Genomic DNA, 25,609 nt, shown 5'->3' on the forward strand with positions numbered 1-25,609 from the left:
ACAAAAACCCATCATGGCAGGAATATCTTAAAATAGCACCAGGACTGGAAACAATGTCACTAAAATGTGAACAAACAGTTCTGGAAAGCACATACTTAGGGCGAGTTCTTTGTAGGTCAGAAAAAGCATCTGTATTTGAAAAGAGTTCTGCTGACTTGATTTGCTTTTATCTTCCAGTGATCTTTTGACAGGGTTGTTACTATCTGGAAATCTTAAAGAATTTAAACTGGAAGCTTCCCTGTGTTGCTTCAACCATGTTTTGTTGCAGAACATACTGAAGTTCTTAATTTTTGTCTTAATTTTTTTTAAATTTCTTTTTACCATCCACTTCCTTATCTAACTGTAAGTCTAAATTCAGGTTTCTTTCTGTCATTGGGTAGGAGCCAACAAAGTGTCTTAGATGAAGGCATAAACTGAGGACATACTATTAAATGAAGGTTTGTCACTATGAAGTTAGTGCAAATTTGCAGCATACCATTGCTGTCCGTTAACTTTTGGGTGCTATTGGGAAATGAGACTGAAGTATCTGCTTCACATTGTGTGGAATAGGCCACCTTTTCTTTTAAAAGAAAGTCCATTGACATAGCTAATGATGCTGTTCTAAGCTTACACTCTTCCTTATTTACAGACTAACATGCTTATGTAGGCTGTGCCTGGAATGACTTTTGAGCCCTTACTTGCATGATGGGAAGTTCAGTGTATGCAGAGATTCTTGCAGGACCAGAGACCTTGGGTATATCGTTTAGAATAGAAGGGCATAGGCTGGTATGACTCCAGACAGTTCGTCGGTCACACACTTCTGCTTTAATGGGTGTAGCTTGTATAAGAAATCAGTCTCAGCCAACAAAAAACTGCCCAGGAAGACATGCTATTACTGAACTTGCTTACTTAGGCAGTTTTCCCCCTGTGTATTTTGGGATTTGTGCTAGCCACAGGAGTTCTTCCACTAAGTTCAAAGTTGCATAAGGGTTATTGAGGCATGTTTGCTTCATCTCAGGAGCTGTCTGACCTCTGGCAATCAGAATGTGCTCAGTGTGGTAGACCATGGTGGAGGGGATCTTTACAAACCAATAATCATGAATTGTTAACAATATAGTCGGTTTGGATTCCTTAAATGTTTTTCTTGTTGTGTTGCTGGAAGTTAATTCAAGTGCAATATGTGTCTTGTTACATTCATTCGAGTAGTGAAAAATCCATCTAACAACCAGAAGAAATTCTAGTTTTCTCTGCTGTATTTGTAATTTGTGTGTATCTGTAACTTGATCAGCCCTGTTTTTTTTAAGATAATTTGTGTCAGTACAATAGATCAAATTGGTCCATACACAAAGACCTGTAGTTCTTTTTGTTGGCTAAGAATCTAGCTCTCCTAAGGAAATTCAGTTATTGCATTTGTATGCTATAGTCTGTTCCGTTTAAGAGTAGCATTGCCTACCACTGAGACACAGTGAGATGCTTTTGGAATGATGGTAATAATTTGCACAGTAGTTTTGTTTTTTTTAAGATCTCTCTTCAGTCAAAGGCATCCTTCAAAAACTTAAATACAGTTCACATAAAAGTAGTAGTTCCTTTCAGAAGGTCAGCAAAATACACAGCTATGAATGTAAGAGATTTGTCTACCATTACAACTGAACACTGTTGTTTAGATTGGAGGGGATACTTGAAAAGTTCTCCAGGCACTTCCTTGTGTGGCCAGGGGAACGGTGCTCTTGAAAACTCTACGCTCAATTTGTGTGCTCTTCACTCTACCTTCAGTTTATGTAAATGCTATAATACTTGGTATCATTCTGTAAGATGGAGCAGTGAAACAAGTTAACCGTTAATTCTGGAATCAATGCCAGTCAGCTTTAAATGGGTACCCAGCCATTGGAGTTGGGAAATAAAGGTTGCAGGTGTGTGCCACTAGTCCTTTAGCTATGTTAGTCTAATAGGTCACAGAGCTTTGGAGGAGAGGGGGGGATTTTTGGCCTTACTTGACCATGTTTTGATACTTTGGTATGCTTTTGGACTTGAGTCCTCACCAAGCCTTGTCTACGTCTCTTTCTACACCCAGTAACTTAATCTCTTCATGTTGTACATGGTTTTATGAAAGAGCCCTTGCAGTGAACAACTTCTTTTGTGGCATGGTTTGTTCCTGCACCGACTTTTTTTCTTGTAAAGCTTGGGAGGAGTTGGTGAAATACCTTGACAGTACAAAAGCACAAAGAATTTACTACCTTGTTGAAAATTATTGTCCATTTTGAACCACATTTGTATGGATAAATACCACCCTGTTACGGTTCACAGAAGCAAAACTGAGGTGAAAAGGGATTCTTTATGAGGCTGTTTTTATCTGTTGCCTTCCCGTATAAGATACTATGCTAATTTGTTTTTGTCTAAGAGAAGACTTAGTATTGTCTGAGAAAAGCAGAGAGGAGAATTTATCTCAGAATTTTTCTGGGCTCCCAGCACATTTAAATAGTCGTGGCAGCAGGATGCCTCTTCTGGCATTATTCCACCAAAAATCTGCTGTCTAGTAATCTGTTGTAATTCAATCTGCTTGCAATTGCAGGGAGGATTGTTGAAAGAAGTGCTAAATATATGCCACCTGCTCCCACGGTTAGGTGCTGTGGGTATTCAAGATGAAGTAGAAAACGTTGTAGAGAGCAGTGTTCACGGGAAGAATAGGATTGGTGGGCAAGCATTCCCAGTTCCTTTTTAAATAATGCATGTGTTGCATATTTACATCAGCATGTCAGTGAAGGGAACCTGTGAGCTTTGGCTCATATCCAGAGCTAGGGAAAAAAAATCCATAATGCACTGGGGAAAGAGAGAGACTGCACCCATCTCGCTCCCCTCTCTTTTTTAAAGCATACTTTTTAAAATATACTTTCCTTTAAGAGAGGGTGTACTGTGATTCTTTGTTCAATGTAGAACATGTTCCCAGCGATGAGCCTGTTTCTCTTGGGTATCTTAGGCTTTTGAAACTCTCAGCAACCGTAAATATGGGCTGCAATCCCCAGCCCTTGGAGAATCTAAGGAAGTCCAAAGAACTTCCCTCCACTGAGTGCCTTCTGAAAGAGTAGATGACAACTCTCTAGAGAAGACACTGCACCTTTGTAAGCAACGCTGCATCCACAAAAAAGGACTAATGAGCTGCACTGGTCCAGCATGGAAGCTGTATGCCAAGAAGAGATGAAGATTTTGGAAAATCTTACCGTAGTTGTATAGTGGTGATGGAGATATGTCTAAGCAGATCTCATGCTTTTTGCTTTTCTTGTTGCTAAAGGGCAATAAGGGCTTTTTACCCTTAAGAAAGGAACATCTTGAACCTGCAGATTAAATGACCATTAAAAGTAGGCCCTTTAAGGTTGAAAATTTACTTTGCCAAACTTTTCTTTAGTGCAACAGAAATATTGACCAACTGTGTATGTCCGGGTTAGCCTGTCTTGATGCATTTGGAATGTTCTTAATTGGATAGGTTCAAAGGGGGTGGACAGGAAAGAATCTGAACTTAAAACAGAAGTTTAAGCAGGAGGAAAAATATTGGAGCAGGGCATTTGGGTCCAGCTCCGTTTTTGGGGGTATAGTTAGAATCCTTAACGGGAAGAGGAAGTAAGAGAAGTGACTTTGTAGGTGTGTCATTATTGGCTTGGTGTACAGACAGAACATTTTGCTCTGTTCTGTGCAGCACATAACAATCGTGTAATCTCACCGAATGCCGGATTTTGCAGATACTAACTAGAGAGCGAAGCCAAGCCAGCCTGCTAAAAGCAGCACCTGCATTCCAGTGGCTGCTGCAGATCATGTGATGGAAGTTATAACCCAGGTAAAACGTTAATCACTAAACTTGGCACAGTTGAAGCTTTTAATCTTTTATTGCAGTTTTCTAGGGAGAGGCAAGTTATGGACAACAGCCCGGAAAAACTGAAGAAGGAGTTAGAGGAAGAACTGCAGCTAAGTAGTGAAGACTTGCGTAGTCATGCCTGGTACCATGGACGTATTCCTCGGCAGGTACGTGGTCTTTGCATTGCCAAATGTTCTTTGAGCTTTTCTAGACAAGCAGAATTGCACTAAAGTACTATACACATCTCTGATATCTGCATTAATTTAGTAAAAACATAATGCTTATTTGTGTGAAAGCTATGGTATTTATCACAGCTTGGCATAAAATGAGGCTGAGGAAGGATTCAGGGCAGACAGTGGTGGAAGACATAGATATTTCAGGATTTGTGGGCACTGAATAAAGATGGAAATGGAATTTAAGCTTTATATGAGAATACTATCCCCACATATTATTCAGACACACTGACATTAATTTGGTTCAGTATTGTTAACCAAAGTTAAAACGTTCTTGTTTATTTTCTTTCTTGCACTTGGAATTTGAGGGAGGGGAAAAAAAACCACAATAAAGTCTATGCAATAACTTAATTTTGATCCTTACAATCGTGGTTAAAAATATGTTAAAACTGTCGTTGGGTCGGAACTTAGGTGCCCAGAGCACCTGGAGCTCCCCCTGCGGGCCTGCCTCCTGCGCGTACCCAGCCCCACCAGAGCGGTGAGCTGCCTGCTGCCCTTCACCTCAAGGGTGGCTCAGCGGCCACGTACACTGCTCTTGAGGTTAACTGTTAGATGCGTAGTTTATCACATGAAAGGACTAACTCAAAACAGAAGATTTCTCTGACTCTTCCTAGTCCTATGCAGTATTCACAAAGAATAAAAATGAAAGCTTCTGTCACTTAAGGTAATAATGAAAGAACAATTTCTGGGGTCCTGTCATAATGGCTTCTAAACTTCAGTGTGACTGTCTAGTCAGATGCTTTAAACTCTAAAACCTGAGTCATGGCCTTCTCTTCAGGCCTTATTTTCTATTAGCAAACCAGAAGAAATATATATGCAAAAGCGGGTCATGCTTCTGGCTGCTGGGCATTTTCCAAGAAGCCCCTCCAGATCCCTGCTGTAGGATGAGCTCTTAATTTTAGAATTGGGAGACATCATTCTTCTACTACACTTCATGTTTTGCTTTGTATTTCTGGCTTTGTCTGTCCTCCCACAGCAGCCAAATTAAGTCCTATGTTTAAGAATGTTTTGTTGTGATGTGGTGTTTGATTACTTGTTTTCTGATTCTGAAAGTATTTTTTTTGTATAATTCTTTTTCCTTAAAGGTGGCAGAAGGCCTAGTTCAGAGAGATGGAGATTTTCTGATTAGGGATTCTCTCTCCAGTCCTGGGAACTTTGTTCTTACCTGCCAGTGGAAAAATACTTCTCAGCATTTTAAAATCAACAGAACAGTTCTAAGACTCAATGAAGCTTACTGCCGTGTTCAGTATCAGTTTGAACTTGAGAGTTTCGACAGTATCCCCGGCTTAGTTAGGTACTATGTTGGGAATCGCACACCAGTATCAAAGCAGAGCGGAGCAATTATTTTTCAGCCTATCAACAGGACTGTGCCTCTCAGGTGTCTGGAAGAAAAGTATGGTGTAACTCCAGTCCGACAAAAAGAGACAAGTATCCCTGAAGGAAAACCAGAAACTGCAAAAAGGCTGAGTCTTGGTATGTCCAGCATGCAATCCCCCGAGCAGAGCATGCCCAGAGGAAATCTCTTGAGGTACTTTAATTTTGCTGTCCTTATGGAGGGAAATGAGGTAACTCTATCAACTCCTGCTGTAGGTGATGTGAATTTTCTCTCTGATTTTAAATGGAAGACTGTACCTGAGGGTTTGCTGATTTTTAGCAAAGGTTTTTTTAGGGATGGATTTTTGAAACTTCCTGACATTGCTAAGATGATGTTAACTACTTTGTGGTTCTGGGGCTTGATCTTTAGAAAATTTAAGCTACGTTAAGGAGGTAAAATAAGTGGGGATGAATGAAGCCGTGATATAAGTGGCAAGGCTGCACACAGTCTCCACTCATCATGTGACCCAGAGCATGCCCCAGATTTATGGGGGGGCTCTTACCCCTGATATTTGCATTGCAATAGTGGCAAAATAGTGCTTCCCGAATGCCCTTTGATTAGCCGAGCAAAAGAAAGTAATTCTAGCAGACTGGTAAGTGAGTGCAATAGTCGGATTCTGAAAATATCTTTGGAGAAACAACATGCATGTCGGCAGTTCCAAAGGGACTAGTTGCTTAAAGGTGGTGATGGCTTTGTCTCTGGTTCTCCATTTGCAAGTTGATGCATACTGGGGAGAGGGAAGGGATAATTAATTTGAAATCTACAGAGTGAGAGCAAATGTAGAGTCTGGAAGCACAACAGCGGTGGAACTTGTTCTTCGGTCACTTGGCAAATCTTGACTAGTATAAGACAAAGGATTGAAAGAAAACCTTGCCGCTGCTCTAGAGAAGTCCTTCTTTCCATATTTGACTTCTGCAACAAAAATACCAGTTGGATAATGGATCCTAATTTCAATGTTCAAATCAAGTGTTCCATGAAGAAGTCTCAATATTCAAAGAAACACTCTCACAAATGCTGCCAGGTCACACATATTATAGCCCATTTCATTGTTACCGTAACAGCATGAAGTACGTTTTATTCTTAGAAGCTGCCCAAGTGGAAAGCTAATGATCCTTGCATTGGTTATGATATATTCTGGCAGTTAGGTATGTGTGTGAAGAGTGTTGGATATATTGATATGTTTTTGTTTGCTTTTTTGTTTACTCTAGAAACAAAGAAAAAAGTGGTAGCCATCCAGCTAGTTTGGATCATGTTCCGGAGAAAAGATTCCCTCTGAAGGCTCACCAGTCAGAGAGCTATCTGCTAATAGGTATGTCTTGCAATTAAATGTTTCACACTTAGAATCTGTATGTGGCCAGGTGGTCTATTACACTTCAGACCAAAGTGAGATTGTTGAGTGTTCTGAGTATTGTACATGCAGTTATATTTAATGGCCAACGTAAATTGTGTTAGCATAGTGCTTGCTCTTTAAGTCATTGGAACAGGTTTTTTATTTACAATGCACCAGTTAGTTAAGTACCTTAGCACACAACTCGGCACGCTTCCACAACAAAAAAATGACAGCCACAGTTGGCATTAATATCTTTTTTGACAATATTACCTTTTCTCACTGGTGCTTTACGAGACCTGACTTGTTTCACTCATGTCATTCTGACAGAAGTCCATTAAGTAGAAGTGGTGTTTCATGGAAGCTGCTTTTTCTCAGGGTAAAGTGTGCAGAAGTGGTAGTGTTCCTCACCAGGAGAAAAGCACTACCGTGACTTTTGTACTCAGTTCTGTCCTGTCCTCCCATCTCTCTCAAGCTCTCTCCTCCCTCCATCCCTTTTGCTTTTCATTCCTTTAAACACCTTTGCTGCTGTCTGGTTCCATGGCCACTCTCATTATCTTCCTCCAGTGATACAAGGTATACCACTGCTTGATCAGTTGTTGATTGTGGCTTTTTCTTTCTCAGATTTTTCAGAGGTTTAAAACAATTGCTTCCGAACTAACATACTGTGTAAGGAAGCTTGCAATGATGCCACTATTCCCATGTGAACAAATTTCTAGTGTTTGACTTCCAAGGCTGCTAGTCATTTTGAATACAGTAGCTGTTAAAATTTACAGTGGAAAGAATTCTTAAAGACAATATTAAGTATTTGTATGCTGAGACTGTATTTTGATAGAAAGGGTGCACTCCTGTGTGTAACAGTGGGAGGACAGACTTTCGTAAGACAGATTTCTGTCCATCTGTAATTGAATATAGACAGACTCCAATCCATGGCTGCAAAAACTTTTCTTTTGGTACTGTAACAGTTAACCTGAGGAGTACCGCTGTGCATTTTGTCATGGGGTCCTCTGAGCAAGTTCTGGTGTCATACTGCTTGTGAGTGGTGACTGGCTGTGATTTGCAGATTTTGTTGTCTGCATGAATTGAGAGCCAGGGGGAAACAAGCAGTAAAGCCCACATGATGCAACTGGCCACTTTGCCAGTCTGCAGCTCTCAGTGCATTTGCTGGTATCTACAGCAATGTTCAGTCCTATATTGAATGCCAAGGTCTGCATATGCAAGGAGTACGGGATAAGGCATAAATACACAGAAGTATATGGATGTAGTTTCTCCGGCTCTTCAAATCAGCTACTGTTTAGCAAAAACATTAGCATCCCTGAAATTCATTCCTTCCATACCTTATTGCAGGTTCAGGCTTGACTATAGGAAGCTTTTCTTTCATCTCAAACTTGTCATTCGCAGAAATGACTCATCTTTTATGTGGTGTGGCTGGAAGCTTCTGTTTTTATAGCTTAGATCAGGTTACAAAGAAACCTCCTATTCCAAGCCATGGAGACTATCCAGCTCTGACATTATAGCCTATGTATGCAGCAGGGACTGGAATTATTGTCAGCATTATCACAGAATGATATTATAGTGCAGCTGTTCTGTGTATTTGGGATTTTGGGAGGATCAGCAAGCAAGTGGATGGAATTTGCTGGCTAGCTCATTCCTCAAAATATAATTTCATATACATTTTTGTCAGCAAGTAATTGACATGATCTGGCAATATTTTCCTCAGGAAATAGTATTAAGAGATGAACCCTGGCATAGGCATCAGGAATTGTATATGTTTTGGCCTTCTAAATTACTGTTTTCCCCTGCAGGTTCAAGACATCCATCTCGATTACCTGAAGCAGATGCAGACTCCTCTCCAAGCTCTCCTGCATTTAGAACAGGCAGTGAACCTTCTCTAAGCCCCACAGTTACTCAAAAAGTCACCTCTGAGTCACAAGTAGGGGAAGCTCTCAGAGGATCAGACAGTCAGCTCTGTCCGAAGCCTCCACCTAAACCCAGCAAAGCACCCCTGATGAAGCACTCAGATTCTCCTTTGGCTTCCCGCAGTTTAGAAGGACACTATTGTGAACTAAGGCCTTCCAGAGATCCTGCAGCAACAAAGCAACATTTACGTCAGAAAAATAGTTATGTGCAACATCTGACACAAAATGAGAGGGGAACACACTCATTCAGGAACTCTGAAACAAACTATTTGATCCTGGAAGATGACCCTACAATGAACTCTGAAGATCCTTTAGAAGCTTCAACTGAGATGGCTGAAGACAGCATCTTTTCTGCACCTGTTTTTGAGACGGTGTCTAGTTTTAAACCGAATGATTTTGTATCCAAACTACTTCCTCCTGAAAACAAGCCATTGGAAACATCAATGTTAAGAAGAGTTAAGGAGCTTTTCACCAACAACAATCCAAAGATTATTGCACAGCATATTCTTAGAATGGACTGCAAGGTAAAAAAAAAAAAAAATTTCTTGCATTTTACTTTATATTGTGCAAGTTTAGACTTTTTAAAGAACTGATTTGAAAAGATTAATGGGTAGATTTGCAGCTAATATAATAAATATATTGACTTGCTTGCAGGAATTTTTAGGGTGGGCTTTTTTTTCCATTTGCAGAACAACAGTTGGACTGCAAGGTCTCCCACCATCCTTGACTTTAGACTCAGGTTCTCAGTGTTCCATACATCTTTTTAATTTCCTATCAGCTGCTGTATATCTATGATTCAGCCTTTCTTCTATACTGGAGGAAGAGCTATTTATGCTGTAAACCACTATGGAAAGAACTACTTGTGACAGGAAATAGTTAGCTTGCAAGTGCAAACAGTGGGCAGACGTTACCTGGTTGCCATACTGCTGGCTGTAATATAAGATGTTCTAGCTAGCTGTTCTTCTAATCTTTGAGTCTCTGTCTTACAGCTTGTAGGTGGTATCAGGAGTTCTGCATTTCTCTCCTATGAGAGAACTGTATTGCTAGTGGAATTGTTTAGAAAGATGTAAAAACAGAAAAGAACTATTTTTCACAATGTAGACTTTGTTCAGCTGACAGGACTTGGAGATCAGCTATTGGATCAGAAATATGGAAAGACAGGAGAAGTCATCTCCTTATGAGATGATGACTTTGTGTAATAAAAGTAATGCAACTGCAGTTGAATCTGCAACACTTTGCTGGGATGACTGAGTGCTGTACCTGCCCCAGAGCAGCTACGGGAACCAAGTGCCACAGACTTCGGGGGTTTTTTTTTAAGAGCTGCTTGAGAAGCAACACACATGGCTACTTATTGGGCAGCCCCACTGCAGACAAGAAAGGAAGTGGGAATGGTGGTGCTCCAGAAGAAACATGTATCTAGCACTCTCCTGGTGCTGCTGCACTGATTCACACCCTAAGTCTGGGAAGGGGGCAGTTCACTGGAGCAGGAGTGGGATGAGTGTCTGTGAGTGCCTGCCAGCTGTTGGGCTCTTGCCAACAGCAAGCACAGCTTCTCTCCTCAGTAGCAGTGTCGGCTGCTAAGTGAGACTTCATGCAGACATGGTCACTCAGAAAAACTCCGCTCCACAACTGCTTGGTCTTTTCAGAAGTGATAGAATGTGGCTGCTTTACTATCGTTCCAAGGGTAGTAACAGCATTCTCTAACATTTTAGTTCCAAAATTCACCTTTTCCTCCTTCAATCTCTAAAAACAATAACCAGAATGTCTTTTAATATATTGTTAAAGAATATGTTGCTTGCAGATATAGCATATGCATGCCTTAGAGAAGTAGTAAGGGGTTTTATAAGGTATGTTATGTTTAATTAGCTCATTATTAGTCTCCTTATTTTAAATCCTATGAGCTTTGGAATGGGGACAAGGAAACTGGCCTGCTGGAAGTGTGGGAGCTTGTACAATTAATTAAGAGTCTCTGGATTTTTACAGAGAGATTTTTGTATTTTGGAGCAGGAGCAGTAACTAGCTGGGACATGTAGAGAAGACTATTTTATCTTCATCTTGCAGTGCTAAGAGCCAGTGACTGTCATTCATTGGTAACTTGTTGCATACTACTGCACTGATAAGTACTGCATGATACAATGAGATTGGCATGTGTGTTGGGCCAGAATAAATGCTTTGTACTGAGATCTGTGATAAGGGTGAAGTTCACAGGTCTCCTCGTGTGGCATCAGTAGCTCAGTTTGCCTTTTAAATAATGACTAATGACATTTCTAATAATGAAAGCAGCACCCATATGGTAAGTGATGGAGTAAATATCTGATACTTGCATGCCTGAGAGGGCTTTTTGTGATGAAGGAGTAGCAATCAGTGTGTCTCCAGGGGCTTCATATCACTCCTGCATTTCTAGAAGTGAAACAGGTTTCTCTACAGAGCTGTATCTCGTACCAGTGAGGCTTGTTATGTGGCCCAGATTGCTTTCATCTTTTCATAACCAAGAAAGCCTGCTGATGGGTGTATCAGAAAATAGCAGGCAGATTGGTTGGTAAATGTGTCAACATGAAGGCCTTAAACCAGCAGACAATCTCACATTATCATACTGATGTGGTTTTACTTGTAATTAGCATATATAATTGCTATTGATATAACCAGTAGCTAATACTGTATGTTTAAAAAGGAAAGACAAATTGGTGAGGGTGTCGGCTTTCACATACTGACTTCATTAGGCACTCAACATTGTGTCCTCCTTAAAGTCCTTTTACTAATTAATCCTAATGAGGAGCCTGTGGTGTAATCCGAAAACATTCTGAGCAGTTGCCTTTCTAAAAATGAAGGTAGTGAAGCAAATGTGTACATCTTTAAGTGCCACCCTGACAAGGATCAGGCCAAGAGACCACCACATTTCCTGGAGCTTCTATATGAATCTCCTTCTGGAAGTGGAGGACGGATGTTTGATAAAGCATTTTGGTCACACCTCTTAATGTTTTCTGATGGCTGAATCATGCAAAAAAATATTTTATTGGTATTTTTGTATAAGGCACTGAATATGCGTAAGTTAACTAAGTTTTTCTTGGATGATTATATTCTAATATTGCAAGCTGTGCACTTAGCTCTATATGCCCTGCACTCATCTAGAGGACTTCTGCGTGGCTAGGGTTTTTTTGGAAGCAAGTTAAGTTTCAAAACTCGTGCACAAATTTTTGCACTTGACAGGTGGCGAGGATCCTAGAAGTTTCTGAAGAGATGAGGAGGATTATGGGAGTGAATTCTGGTCTTGAACTGATCACCTTGCCTTACGGACATCAACTGCGCCTTGACCTAATTGAAAGGTAAATGTTCTTGTTACTCGTTTCCAGGGCAGATGGCCAGATCAGAGCATTGCTACATTGTACTCTACATTTCCTCAAAGAATGCTCTCCTGCAGGTGTTCTGAATTCATGTGTGCAGAAGATACTTTAGTGAGATGCCATGTAACTTCTTTTTGCATAGGAAACATTCCTTAAGGTCATGGGGCAACTCCATGCATGTAATACAGGGAAGGGGGAATTGTATTGACATCAGGGTCCTTAGAGCTGCTAAACACCCTCTGCTCTCCTTTAAGAGCTCAGGTAAACTGAAGTTCAGGGCACCTATAATCTAGCTGAGCACATGTGTTTGTGGAAGAGACTGCAGGTAAGTAGCCTTCTGCAGTTGGGGAAAAGGGTAGAGGATCTGGTGACATAAAAAATGACCAGCAATGCTTTCTGTAACCTCTTTTTCTGTAGCCTCTGCACAAGTTAAGGGGGAACAATTAGGGTCTTCTATCCCTGACCTAGCTTTTCTGCTTCTCTGCTTCAGATTTCAGTAGTCTGGTTGCTGAAATTTAGGACGAAGGTGCCAGGATTTGAGTGTGGAGGACAAAGGGAATTGGGGCAATTTTTCCATTAACTGTTCATTCACTGATTGCTTGAGCAGAATTTTGTATAGTAGTACTATCTTAAGAAAATTTATTAAATTTATTAAAACACAAATTCAAAGCCAACGTACAGATATTCTATATAATGGCATTATACAAATATGTTAGTAAGTTTGCTGGGCACACCACAATATTGAAATACACCTTTGACTTGATCTTCTCTGAAGGCATGTACAGCATAATGTATTACTAATGTAATAATTTGTGACCAGTAGTATAAATTGTTTCACTTACAGGCACAATACCATGGCAATAGGAAGAGCTGTGGATATCTTGGGTTGCACAGGAAATCTAGACGATAGAGCAGCAACATTAAACAGGATCATCCAAGTTGCAGTGGAGCTGAAGGACTGGCTGGGGGATTTGTATGCATTTTCTGCCATTATGAAAGCACTGGAAATGCCACAGGTAAGAATCTGTTTCTCGTTATGTTCCAAAACATGGAGTTGTTTAATGGTTTATTAAACTTAATTTAAGCAATTTCTTCAAGATTAGAGAGAACATCAGAACAGAAACTTTGTCACTAGCAGCCTACTTTTGCTGTGAATTGTTATGGAGTCAGTAATGGGTATTCTCTATTTTGCATGAACAGGTCACTAGGTTAGAACAAACCTGGACCTCTCTAAGGCATCGTTACACCCAGACTGCCATTATGTATGAAAAACAGCTGAAGCCATTTAGCAAAGCTTTGCATGAAGGACAAGATGAGTGGAACAGTGAGTATGAGCGACACTGGTTTCTATTTAGCCTTTTAACTCTCCCACTGCTGATTTCCTGTGTAGGAGATGAGACAGCTGCTGTTTCCATAGCTGTGAATCATATGTTAAAGTGACTACGTGAACTTGAATAATGCAGTATGAGACAATGAAATAGAAGGAAACAGTCTGCCAGCCAAACATCAGTATGTGCTTGCGTGCATCTACCCATGCAGAACATAACATTCTGCCCAAACCCACACTCACTCTTTGTGGAACAGAAACCGAAACACTCTGCATCGTCTTGCCTCAAAGACAGAAAAAAAATCTCCTTCTTCCTGAGAGAAGAGTTACTTCTGGCAGATTTTGCTTTTTATTTGCTTTGCCTATTGGATCAGAGGACAAATCCTGAAATACAAAGAAGGGGTCACATAATTCCTCTGATCACATCAGGTGCTCACTCCTGCGTCAGATTCTTTGCAGCTCTAGTCTCCAAAGGGGTGCAAGGTAGAGATAACATTTCTCTGAACATTTCTCCAAGAGAAAGGAAAACTTTTTAGCCCCACAGAATTTATTGGAATGAGCCAGACTTTAAATATATTTAAAATCTCTGTGCCCCTGTCTAGTAATCCAGTAGAGCTTTTTACTGTAACAAATACCATTCTCCAACACTGGTTTGTCTTGGCCTTCTCTCCCGACCAGTTCGCTGGAAACTGGTATGACAGGTGTATCCGAGCTAAGCTGCGAATTTGAAAGATGGAAGACAACTAGTTTCCAACTTTGAAAAGAATACTGTAGTTACACTACCAGGTTTTATAATGTCTGATGATGTGATTTGTTCATTACTCTCTATTCCAGAGACCGTCAGTGCTCCACAGAACAACGTAACAGTGCCACTGCTGATGCCTCTCATGACCTTGATGGAGCGACAAGCTGTTGTTTTTGAAGGCACAGACCTGTGGGAAAGCAGTGACCAAAGCTGCGAAATAATGCTCAAGCACTTGGCCACAGCTCGTCAGATAGCACGGAATGCAGAAATGTACAGCTTGACTGCAGAACGGATGCTAGAAGGTAGGGAGCACCAGTAGGAGAAACTGCTGCAGACTCTGTGGGTTATGTCTGAAGAGTAAGGTCTCTGCCTAGTGCCACTAAAAGTCAGTGCAAGAAATTCCCCTCTTTCATGGGAGCCAAGACAGTAGCAAATGTCTTGCAGGAAACTCAAGTCTGAGGACAATGTCCATATTGTTTAAAAGTGGACAGTAAATTATTCATTGCTACAGCTCTCCAGTAGGCAATAGAGCATACATTTTTGCTACATACTCTTAAGTTCTCATGACTTCATGTGCTGACCCTTCTAGCCACTGAATAGCGGTAAGGACCGAGGATAACTTCCTGTATTCTGTACAATTTAAAATTCCTACTCTGATTTTTGCAACTAAAACACCACCCATCATAGTAAGACTCTTTGACGCAGCACCGAGATCTTGATCGCTTGCAGCTGGAAAGCAGCAACATGTTAATAATGTAACTTTAAATTCGCAGTGGAAGTTGAGGGGAGAGAAATTTTTCTGCAAGCAGCATGCATACATCAGTTATTAGATACAAGGTCAGGCTATAATGATGATTCTAGACCATTAGAATTGAGCCAAAGGATAGCCGGTCCCAGTGTCCCTACAGCTATTTGTGTGCTAGTAGAATGTCACAGATGGAAAGATTTTCAGTGTTTTACTAGCTTGTTAAAATCCTTGTGCAAAAGGAACCCAGCACACTAAAGCTTATCTTATTTGGAGGCAATACAGTTTAAAAGCCATTTCTTCTCAATAAAAAACCTGCCGGATGCTGATATTGTGGGATTCTTTTTACTTATTAGGTTTCCAGCCAGATGAAGAGATGAGTGAAATCTTCAAGACAGAATTTCAAATGAGACTGCTCTGGGGCAGCAAAGGAGCACAAGTTAATCAAAATGAAAGATATGAGAAATTCAGCCAGATTTTAACTGCACTTTCCCGAAAACTGGAACCTCCTCCAGTGAAGCAGGTGGAACAATTAAGTATATAAGACTCTGTAAATACCATTTAAATTATATACTTGAAATAACTTTAGCTTTCTTTTAGCAAATTGATACTGCACAAACTTCTTGCGTTTCACAAGACGTTTAGAACTTTTAACTGCACAATGCACACTTGTTTTAACACTACTGATTTCTAAACAAATTATTTATTTACTGTGTCGCTAAGTCATTTAATGATCCCTTTTATCTTATCCCTGTAAGATAGTCTTACAGCTTTCTGTACTTCCCCAGAGTTGCAATGCTTTGATAACGCCTAGGAGTAAGGACACTGGCATCTTAATATTAAAATGAAGCAAATGGTGTAAATAAAATGATAGATTAAGTATGTGCCATTGCAGAAAATCCGTTGTATTATATTCCCTTAATGAATATAAAACACTGTACATAGAATTATGAATCAAAGTGTATCTTTACGCAAAATAATTTGCATATTTGCAGGTTGCAGAAACAATCCTTTATCTGTGACCACAACAGAAGGCTCAAATATCACTGCACCTATGAAAGTTAGAAAATTAATTAGTTGTGTATGTGTTGGGACAACTTACGTGGTTTTTTTCAGACAGCATCTGTAGTACTTCACTTTGTCTTTTGCTGGAGCCTGCACAACAGCTATGCTGCCAGGAATGAATGATGAAATGGCAAGAACAAACAATCCAGATAATTAACATACTTCCAGATATGAGTAAATGTGGGTGTATGTATATATTAAAACTTGCTTCATTTACTGAGGTGAATCACTTTGGTAAGTAGTGGTGGTGGTGGTTGGTTTTTTTTTTTTTTCCCCTCCTTAGATGAAAGCAAAGCATTAGCTGTTAGCACGCATGCATGGTGTTTAGATAAAGAGTGCTTTAGCAGCAAATGCCACTTTGTCACATACAGAATTGGTATATAAGCATCATCCTCAGAAATTGTATAAATATTTAAGCAAGAACTCTGGTTAGAGCTGCAAGTGCTCATTGTCAGTAAGCCTGTTTCTGGAGTGAGATGTTACTTGCAGCATTTGAAAGCATTCGGGTAGGCTAACAACAGAACCAACACCAAAATGGTGTTATCTGTTCCAGCAGCTACCATCAGCAGTTCTACCACTGTAACAAGAGGTGATGCTGAAAGGCTCCCTGTCAATCTTAACAGAAGACAAAATGGGGAAGCTAATTACGTAGACCATGAAAAGATTTTTTTATTCCATGAAAATATTCTCAACAGAGAACACTGTTTTTAAACAAAGCATTTAACATTTAGGAAATCAACATGTGCACAAAAAAGAAGTACTGGAAAATGGAAGATTCTTTAAGACAACTCACATTCAGAATTTTAGAATAAGTGATTTATAACTAGCTGTGCAAGTACAAATGTTTTTTTCCTATGTTTAATAACCCTCATACAAGTTGCACTATCCCTCGTGAAAGCAACCTGCCTCCAAAGGAAGCAAATCCTGGTTTTAGAAAAACAAACAGTAGCGTGAAAAGAACATTTAGTCCTTTACCAGGAAGTGTTATTACTGACCTGCAAGGCTCTTAGCCAGGCAAACCACAGGCCCTTTAGCAGAAAATACACAGATCACATTTCTTCCTTTTCTCTAACTTTAAAATAAAAAAGCACTAGATTTAAAAAACAAACCCCAAACCCCAAAAACTACCTAAGTAGTTTTGTCAGTATTGAGTAATGTCACATTATTATATAAATAACCCTGTATACAAGCTCCAAAAATCTAAACTTTAGAGTTTAATAGCCCCCATAATAATACACTAGGCCAAGCTGTGTAATAGTGGTATACATAACAAAAGGAATAAACCTCCACACAAGTCACTCAAATTCAGCTTTACTGGTAGTACAGTTCCTAATAACACTGAAATTAATTAAAAAGAATCCAGCCCTGCTGCATCCAAATATTGCTTCAGACCCCCAAAACCAGGATGTTTTGATTATTATTTCCCCAAACAGCAGGTGGCTGGGTTGACAAGCTTGCTTTGATACAATTACCCCTCCCTCCAAGATCTCTAGTCTAATTCTTATCACCCTAACAAATCAGATATGATGGATGTATTAATAGAACCACAAATGGGAGGCAAGACAACATTAGCAATAGGGGCACTGCAGACAACTATATTTACACGTATAAACATATCCAAATTTCAATTGTTTACAAGTAAAAGTGCACATAGATCATTACGAAGTATCACTCGAAATTTCAACTGGTCCATACAATGAAGCATCACCTGGAAATGGACTAGCACTGCAGTGATTAAAGTTGGAACTTCATAGTGAAAAACTAAAAGACAGTTTCCATAAAAATATTTTTAAAAATATTAAAGTCAAATTAAGAGATACACATTTCAATGTATAAAATTCATGATGCACCATGTATCCAGTAAAGTAGAGCTCTAGAAAACACCTACCATGGCTACCTCAGCAGCTGCAGCACTGTGAAAAGAGCTGAGACACAAAGCCCTTTGTGGGATACTGTAAGTGGTAGTGTTGGCAAATAACAGATTTAGGCACTCTATAGTTTAAGGCAGCATTTGAATGGCAAGTGGTTGACTTCTGAAAACAGTCATTAGCTTGCAGTGGTGAATCTCTCTGGGGCTGTTCCAGTTTTTCAGTGCTCGCAAGAGGCTACTGGAGTGCTGAAGATGGACCACAGTTCTAGGAGCTTCTCTTGATTGCATTGTAGGCTAGAGCTGAGACGTATTACTTCCCCAAATCAACACAAATACATTATGGTGTCTTTATCAGTTATGCCAAAAACTGGAATGTACTGATGGTTGCAGTGGTACAGTTATAGCAGCATACATGGATACTGGGATGAAACTCTAGTGCTGAAGATAAGATAGATATTTAAACAAAATGTTTTGTTACAAAATAAGACAAGCAATGATGGCAAAGTGTTATGCAGACATGCCTGACTGTCCTAGGCATGCAGGAGGAGGTTAACGGCGAGCATGGAGGTGGCACAGGCAGACTGACATATGGTTCTAAGTGACTGCCAATTAAAATGAGTTGGAAAAGAGCATAATTGAGATAACCAAAACATAGCACAAGCTGAAATAGAGTTTGTGCATCTAGGACAACCTAGGACAATGAAAAATAAAGCAATTTTAGGAGCAGTAGCCTTTTTACTCTGGTAACAGAACTCTTACTTTCCTGCACAAATTGAAGAATTTGTAATATATCCTTACCTATGTATGGAGATGCTAAGATGTTAGTGACTAAATGTATGTCTGCATGCATTCATGCAACTAGCTTTTCCCCTTGGGCCTCCCAGTCTAGTACCCCCACCCCCCACCCACCCAGCAGCTGCATGTAACCTCCTTCAAGATCTCGCCCATTTTCTCAGAAACCCGCTTCAGGAACCTGCAGTCCAAGAGGAAAAAGAAAAGAACAAAGTTACTGAAGGCCTTTAGAAGACAGAGAAGCGTGCTCAGTTCTAACAGGCCAGTCTCAGTGGCTATGCTTTATCCTTGTACTTAATTCCACAAACTCTCATTAGAAATACAAGCCACACCTTTTAATTAGTTTTCTTCCCCCCCCTAGTAATCAAGTAGTGCAATGCAGTTTCCAATCCTCAGTGATTTAACAGTGAGGGGAATTACTGTCCATTTAAGACCTTGATTTCAAACTAAACACGATGCAATTCAAAGACAGCTTACAGGCACAGATTAAGAATATAAAATCATTCCCTTTTCAGGAGCAGAGAGTGGTTTCAGTAAGACATCAAGCATTACATGTAGTCTCTTTTTTGTCTGTTCAAGGTATCTAGAGTTAAAACAATGAAGTTGTGTCCAACACACAACTTTCTATGTTACAAGTACTGAAAAGGAAGGAGAGAGGCAGGTCAGTGGACTTTCTGTCCTTCTTAATCATAATGTTTTTTCCTGAGTATTTTTGTTGAGCTTTCAGAATCAGAAAACATCTTCCTGTTTAAGAAGTGAAAGCTGCCAAGTATTTTCTAAGGAAGGAAATTAATAATTTTCAGTAACTGAGTTCAGTTAGTTAGTTATTAGAGGGAAAAAACCCTCTGTTTTAAGCATATAGTTTAAGTCATAAAAGTGGGAACAGTGTATCTTAGAGATCTTTAAAACTAAGTAATTTTTCAGTTCTCTATAAAAACAAAGTATTCTATAGAACAAGGAGGAATCCGGGTCTTTTTCAGTTTAATAGCTGAAGTGGATTTAGCGCTTTGTAAAGCAGGAACACTAGATCAGTTAAAGCAGAAGACATTGGTCAAAATTACAGACCAGTGTAAGATGCATAACTGAATGCGGTCATCTCTGAAAAAAACTTGCAGCAAACTCAAATTGTGAACAGCAGACCATTGCTGACTTATGATACTCTAATGCTTTCAATGAACCCATGTAACTTACTATTTTTCCACTATTTTCCCTGGCGAATGTACAACTGAAAGCTGCCAGTTTACTGTTAGATATAGGTTACTGCACCTTTGCTGTTTTTCTCTAGCGTTACATCTATATATGATGTTGGCACATAGCCTTCCTCTCCATTATGTCTTCGAGCTCTTGTCCACCCATCTCCTTTGTCCTCCTCAATTATGTACAAAATCTCCCCTTCTTTCATTGCTAGAGTGCCTTCATTATGACCTGGGAAAAACAAGAGGCAAAGAAGTCTCAATGTTCAGACAGAATTTCAAGTCCTCTTTTTCCCAGGACATAGTTTCCAGATTATATATAAACAGGAAGAACCAAAAATCTGTGCAAGAGAACATATGATCAAACAGGCTTACAGACAAAAACCTAGTCCAATTTGGCCAATTTGAGTATTTGCCAACAGCTGTGCTAATATTTATTTTAAACCAGCACAAAAGTACTGCTCAGACTAAAGTAATTTATAAAATATTTCCACTGATCTTATAAGCAAGTTGTTGTTCATACAGTTAATTTACTTTAAATCATTTTACTTGTCTTCTCTATAACAAATAATCGATGCTTTATAGTCAAGGAATCATAGTGCATATTGTTAACCTTACCATCAAATGGATATATTGCCTTGCAATGTCCTATAGCTGGTAATGGATCATCATCTTCAAACTCATCATCAAACTCATTTGGATGTGCATGCTGCTGTGGTGGGCCTCGAACTTCCTGATTCGCATCATCCGTGTAACTCCCTTCAGGGCTGTAATGCAATGATTGGAGCATGAGGACTCTGGAGAGCGAGTTCTTTCTTAGCTCTAAAACGCAGAATGTAGGTGCGTCACACAAAGAGCGGGCCATGGATATCGCTCTGGGAATGCCTGTTAGCTGTTCTTACATTTACTGCTGGAGGTGATTTTCTGAAAATACTGATCTAACAAAGGCTTGGACTGAATCCTACTACAAAAACAAACAATAAATTTGACATGCCTGTCTCTACAGAACATGGAAAACTGGTACGCCTTACGCAATGGAATAAGATAGCTTCAAAAGGCACTGCTATTTAATGAGTGGGTGTTTCAGTGAGACTCATTGTGTTTTTTATGTTACCAGAATGACATGAAGAAGTGACCTCTAAAATTCAGAACCAGTAAGATTTTCCTTTAGAGGAACATAAACTTTCAGAGGATAAGTAACAACCATCACCTACTGTTAACTATCAAAGAGATGTACTGATTCTAGCATAAGGTATAAAAGCAGTAGAGATAGAATAGTCACCTCTCTCTGCCCTGTGTTACAAGGTGGTTGATATCACTGCTATGCCGCCGGTCACTTCTGGCTGCTACTTTACCTTCGACTTCAGAGAGCCAGGCCTTGGGGGAAAAAGACCAATATTGGTGTCAAAAGAAAACTTGATTCTAAACCACCAAACACCATTTAACAAATGCGCCTAACTGCATACAGTATACCTGGCAGTACGCAGCCACACAGACAGCATCCACAAGTCTCAGAATTACTTCACATGAAGCATAAACCTATCCCTCATGCTTAGCCTATGCTCCATACTAGTCTTAAGGAACAAAATGATGTCTAGTCACATATGAATTCCAGAATAAGTAATTAATAAGAAATTCTTCTAAACCATTTACATTATTAAAAATGTACACCCTTGTTCTAGCTAGATGAACATACTTGAAAATATGGCACCCTACAAACAAAAAGATTGTATCAGGAGCATTTGCTTAAATCAAGTAGTTTTTCTGGGTGTTTTCTTTATAAACCATAAGGCAAACTACAATTTTACCACTCATTTACATTTTCCAAGGAATTGTTTTAGAGTCTAACCTCATTCTTGTGTATTTCCATCCGAAGACGGTCCATGTTGCTCATAGTCTCAGTTAATTTTGGTTGCAAACTGCCTGGATCACCCATCTGGGGATTTTTTTCATAAACATCCTTCATCTTGATGAGAGCATCTCTAAAAACATACCAAACCCAACAATAATTATAAAAGTTACATACATCAGTACTTTATGTGTAGGAGATCCTGACCCATGACTGGATATTAAGCACAGACAAGAGGAACTACTGCTCCCCGCACCACACCTAAATCCTTTCCCCATTCTGTAATCTTACCATTTTGCCTTCCTTGTGTTGTGCACGAGCACACAAGGATTCCAACTGTCAACTCCCCTCTCTCCAGTCTCAATACTGTTTCCCATATTGTTTGTTATAGACAATTTCCTAAATATTAATAACATTAATTTCTTAATGCACTAAGTTGCAGCTCTCTTGCTCAACAGACCCATGCATTGATTTTGTTTTGGGTTTTTTTAATGCATGCTTTTAGATCCAACATTTCCTATGCAATGTTAGGAACAAAATGTGTATTACAGTAAAGCAGAAGAAAGCAATGCTAACACCACCTACATATAACACATCATGAACTAAAAAAATACTTTCTAAAAGCCTGGACTAGTATATTCTCTACTAGCTTCTGAGCACTGTTGGCTTAGGTAAAGGACTTCAAAAGAAGTAGACATAGAGAGAAGCACGACAAAACTCAGAAAACTGCACTCACTTTTGATCTGTTTCCTTCTGTAGTTCTCGGTTAAGTTCATCAATTCTCTGTTGCAGTTTCTTGCGTCTTTGTTCTGGAGGGAGATGGCTGAAGTCTTCTAGTGCAGGGCCCTGCAAGCAGAAATGCCATTAAACTAAGTAACACGCATGTATCTGGACAGCTGACTGACATACCCACACACGGACAGCGTTCGCTGGAAGCAGGATGGACCTTCTTAAAAACTCTATTTAGACACACAACTCTATAAAAGACCGCAACAGAGTAAGTGCACATTCTTGCTGCCAGATCATAGTCATTCTTTCAAGGTTCTTTCTGCCTTCTGTAACAGTTGGCTCACAAGTGTAATTCAAAATTTGGAGACTTAATTATTTTTCTGAAAAGCTGGCCATGTACCTCCCATTACAGCCACTGCACTTAAAGCAGATTTAGAAAGGACAGAATTAATTACTACAGAGTCGTTTCAGTCAGAACGAAAAATCTAAGATATGTCTGTAATAAAAACATGTACATAATTGATTCTTTCCCTTGAGTGTGGGTTCTATGACAATTTGGATGCTACCAAAAGAAAAATACTGTATTTTGCATCTTCATTGCAAAGTACTATTGTAATTCCTTTCCAGAAGTTCAGCAATCTTGCTAGCAAACGTATTAAAACTTACAGAGTTCTGATGCATTTTGCCTCAAGTAAATCTTCTTCACAGGCCACAGAAAAGGCCTTTATAACATCAAATATTCCAAGTCACCTTTTTCATTATAAAAAATAATGTTTCAGGGAAGGGAAAATACCTCCTACTTCCCAAACTTTTTTTTTTTTTTTTAAACTTAAGCCCACCTATTGTTATGAGCTCAAACCTGCAAATTTGTGCCAAGATTATAAACAGGATGGAAGGACTTGGATGTGAAAAGCATGGGAAGAGATTTTTACGTATCTTGTGAGTTTCTTGTGGAAACTTCCCACCAACAGCGTTAAGTCAAGGGGGAAGTACAGTACAGTTCATACCGTACTGTTGTGTCCTAGTTGCCTAAGAAAGTTGGTTTTAGCACAAGAAACCCACTTTCCATTACATTAATCCTCCATGGAGGCAAACCGAACCGGACAGCATCTCTTTTGCCACGAGACAACTTGACAGAAACTTGACTGTCAAGATTCTGACACAAGCAGCCTTAGGCTCAGGTGCCAAGTTTCTAATACCCCCTTCTTAAGATCTTCTTGCCCTTCCAACTTCTTGGTTCTTTGGCACTTGCAAAATCATCATCTCACTGCTTTTTAAGGGAATACAAGACACCATAAAAGGAAGGAAATCAAGATATGATGTTTCCAAAATAAAGCAGAAGTGTTTCTTTCTGGAGGACAAAAAAAAAATCATTATAATCCTTTTAGGTGCTTTTACACATTACAAAGAAACATAAAGACAATCACATCCTCTGTATCATTCTTCCTTATAGGTCAGTTAAAAACAGAGTATCCTATAGCAATAGTCAGAAGAACAGAGGTCTTTTAGTGAATTTTTACTGATTTACTCTGCAAAACAACGATATTGACTGAGGCGTGGTTTTGATTTAATAGAATAGCTTTATAATATTCCTAAGCATAGAGGATCATCTCTCCTGCAATTTTTTGGTTAAATTCAAAGGAGTGAATTTTGCACTATTCAGTACTTCTCTTTTACACAATTTTTTTAATCTTTCATGTACCTATTTTATGCTGCTTTAACTATTTTCCTGACAAAGAGAAATCACCAAGTATTTCCATCATGACCAACTTGTGAATACTGGTTGACCCTAAAATTCCAAAACCACAGATTTAGTTGCAGCCAGATCACAAGTCTAATAATCTTACATTAAGCATGGATGATTAAGAAGACTGTGTATATGAGTGGAGAATCTGAAGATGTGTTTCAGCACCTGACTTAAAGCAGTTATGACATGGAAACACTTTCAAAAGATTACTTTCATGCTATCTTAGCAGAAGTACAGCAGACAGATCAGCACACGGGCTTACCATCTTCACCGACCACTGCACAGTTCATTTGAAAACAGAAAGAAACGTGAAATTATTCATATGCAATGACCAGTTACAAAAATCATTAATGCCTAAAAATGTATCTTTAAAATATTACTTAATGATTAAAATTATAAGTTATTAAAAATACATTTTGCTATGAGCACAAGAAAAGCAAAATACAACAATCAGAAATGCACTGCTGCTTTAAGAATTACTGATTAAAAAACTTCTAGGTGCTAATGGGTAGTTTAACTTATGAAATTCTAATACACAACTCCATTAAGCTACTTTTGACTTTTAGTGTTTTGAATAATATGCTAAAGAACTTCTATTGTAGAAGAAGAAACAAACACACAGCCAACATTCCACAAAATAGCAGAATTTGATGATGATGAAGGACTGGTCAGCCCTATGGAAATAACAATCCACTACCATCACTTCTACAAATTTATTTTTTACAATGTATTTACTTTATTGTCACAGTAGAACTGCAATACACAAAGATCTTTTTCAAGTTTAGGAGTTAGTAATTTTACTTTCTGAAAACAGCACTTGGGTCATTGCTTAGAGGAAGCAAATAAAACATGGGGTGCCAGGAGTCGTATCTTGGGTTTAACATTCACAGCATTTTGAAGATCTACCATGCTTTCAATGACTTTGGATAACGCTTTCCAGAGAAGCACCAAGCAACTTGTGTATCTCCGACATCACTGATTACCATCAGCAATTGTGAAGGCTGTTGACTGGGGCACACACATAAAATCAGAATTTCTATGAGGAAAGTAAAGCACCTTCACAAATGATACTTTGGTAGAAACCTCAATGAAGTCCAAAGATGTAAAATGGCTCTAGAATAAACTTCTTGTTCCCTTTCGAAAGAGTCTTCCAAGAAAACACAAGCAAGGTGTACGTATCACTGTTGATGATGCAACTATTTTTGTATCAAGTGGCATTGAGCAAAGACCTCTCATAAGCACTAACACTATCTGGAAATGTTAAGATTTCCAAGACTAATAAGCAGCACATAATAGCAGTACTAATCGAGCATGATACACTTGCTTACACTTAAAAGACTTTTTTCAATAACCTATTCTACAGCTACTTGCTGCTTTTGCTATACAACACGTTAGGAAACTCCAATGCATGAAGCACAGAATGAGGGCAGTCTGGTTTTGTGATCTCCAGTGCCTTGAGTACAGGGTCGTACAGGGCACATTAAACAAAATAACCAGTATGCTTACTGGCTGATCTGTGCCAACCCATG

General features: G+C 39.2%; 2 protein-coding genes across 3 annotated transcripts in view; one reads left to right on the plus strand and one right to left on the minus strand.

The window, feature by feature from the left end:
- Positions 1-15,379, plus strand: part of BCAR3 (BCAR3 adaptor protein, NSP family member) — a gene marked incomplete at both ends in the record, with an annotated part of 112,711 nt that extends 97,332 nt beyond the window's left edge. The window contains 9 exon segments of the mRNA XM_082002757.1: positions 3,862-3,990; positions 5,142-5,584; positions 6,640-6,740; positions 8,564-9,201; positions 11,885-12,000; positions 12,863-13,034; positions 13,219-13,342; positions 14,180-14,392; positions 15,192-15,379. Coding sequence (XP_081858883.1) covers positions 3,862-3,990; positions 5,142-5,584; positions 6,640-6,740; positions 8,564-9,201; positions 11,885-12,000; positions 12,863-13,034; positions 13,219-13,342; positions 14,180-14,392; positions 15,192-15,379 — 2,124 coding nt within the window.
- Positions 15,380-19,808: 4,429 nt separating this feature from the next.
- Positions 19,809-25,609, minus strand: part of FNBP1L (formin binding protein 1 like) — a gene marked incomplete at both ends in the record, with an annotated part of 57,225 nt that continues 51,424 nt past the window's right edge. Inside the window, 6 exons of one of the 2 annotated variants that reach the window (XM_082003027.1) lie at positions 19,809-19,987; positions 20,374-20,522; positions 21,038-21,132; positions 21,605-21,737; positions 22,341-22,450; positions 24,343-24,357. In XM_082003027.1, coding sequence (XP_081859153.1) covers positions 19,809-19,987; positions 20,374-20,522; positions 21,038-21,132; positions 21,605-21,737; positions 22,341-22,450; positions 24,343-24,357 — 681 coding nt within the window. The remainder of the gene's footprint in view (positions 19,988-20,373; positions 20,523-21,037; positions 21,133-21,604; positions 21,738-22,340; positions 22,451-24,342; positions 24,358-25,609) is intronic. The other variant, XM_082003028.1, reaches the window with a different exon arrangement.

Source organism: Phaethon aethereus, assembly GCF_964289735.1.
Source record: "Phaethon aethereus genome assembly, chromosome: 8".
Lineage (NCBI taxonomy): Eukaryota > Metazoa > Chordata > Aves > Phaethontiformes > Phaethontidae > Phaethon > Phaethon aethereus.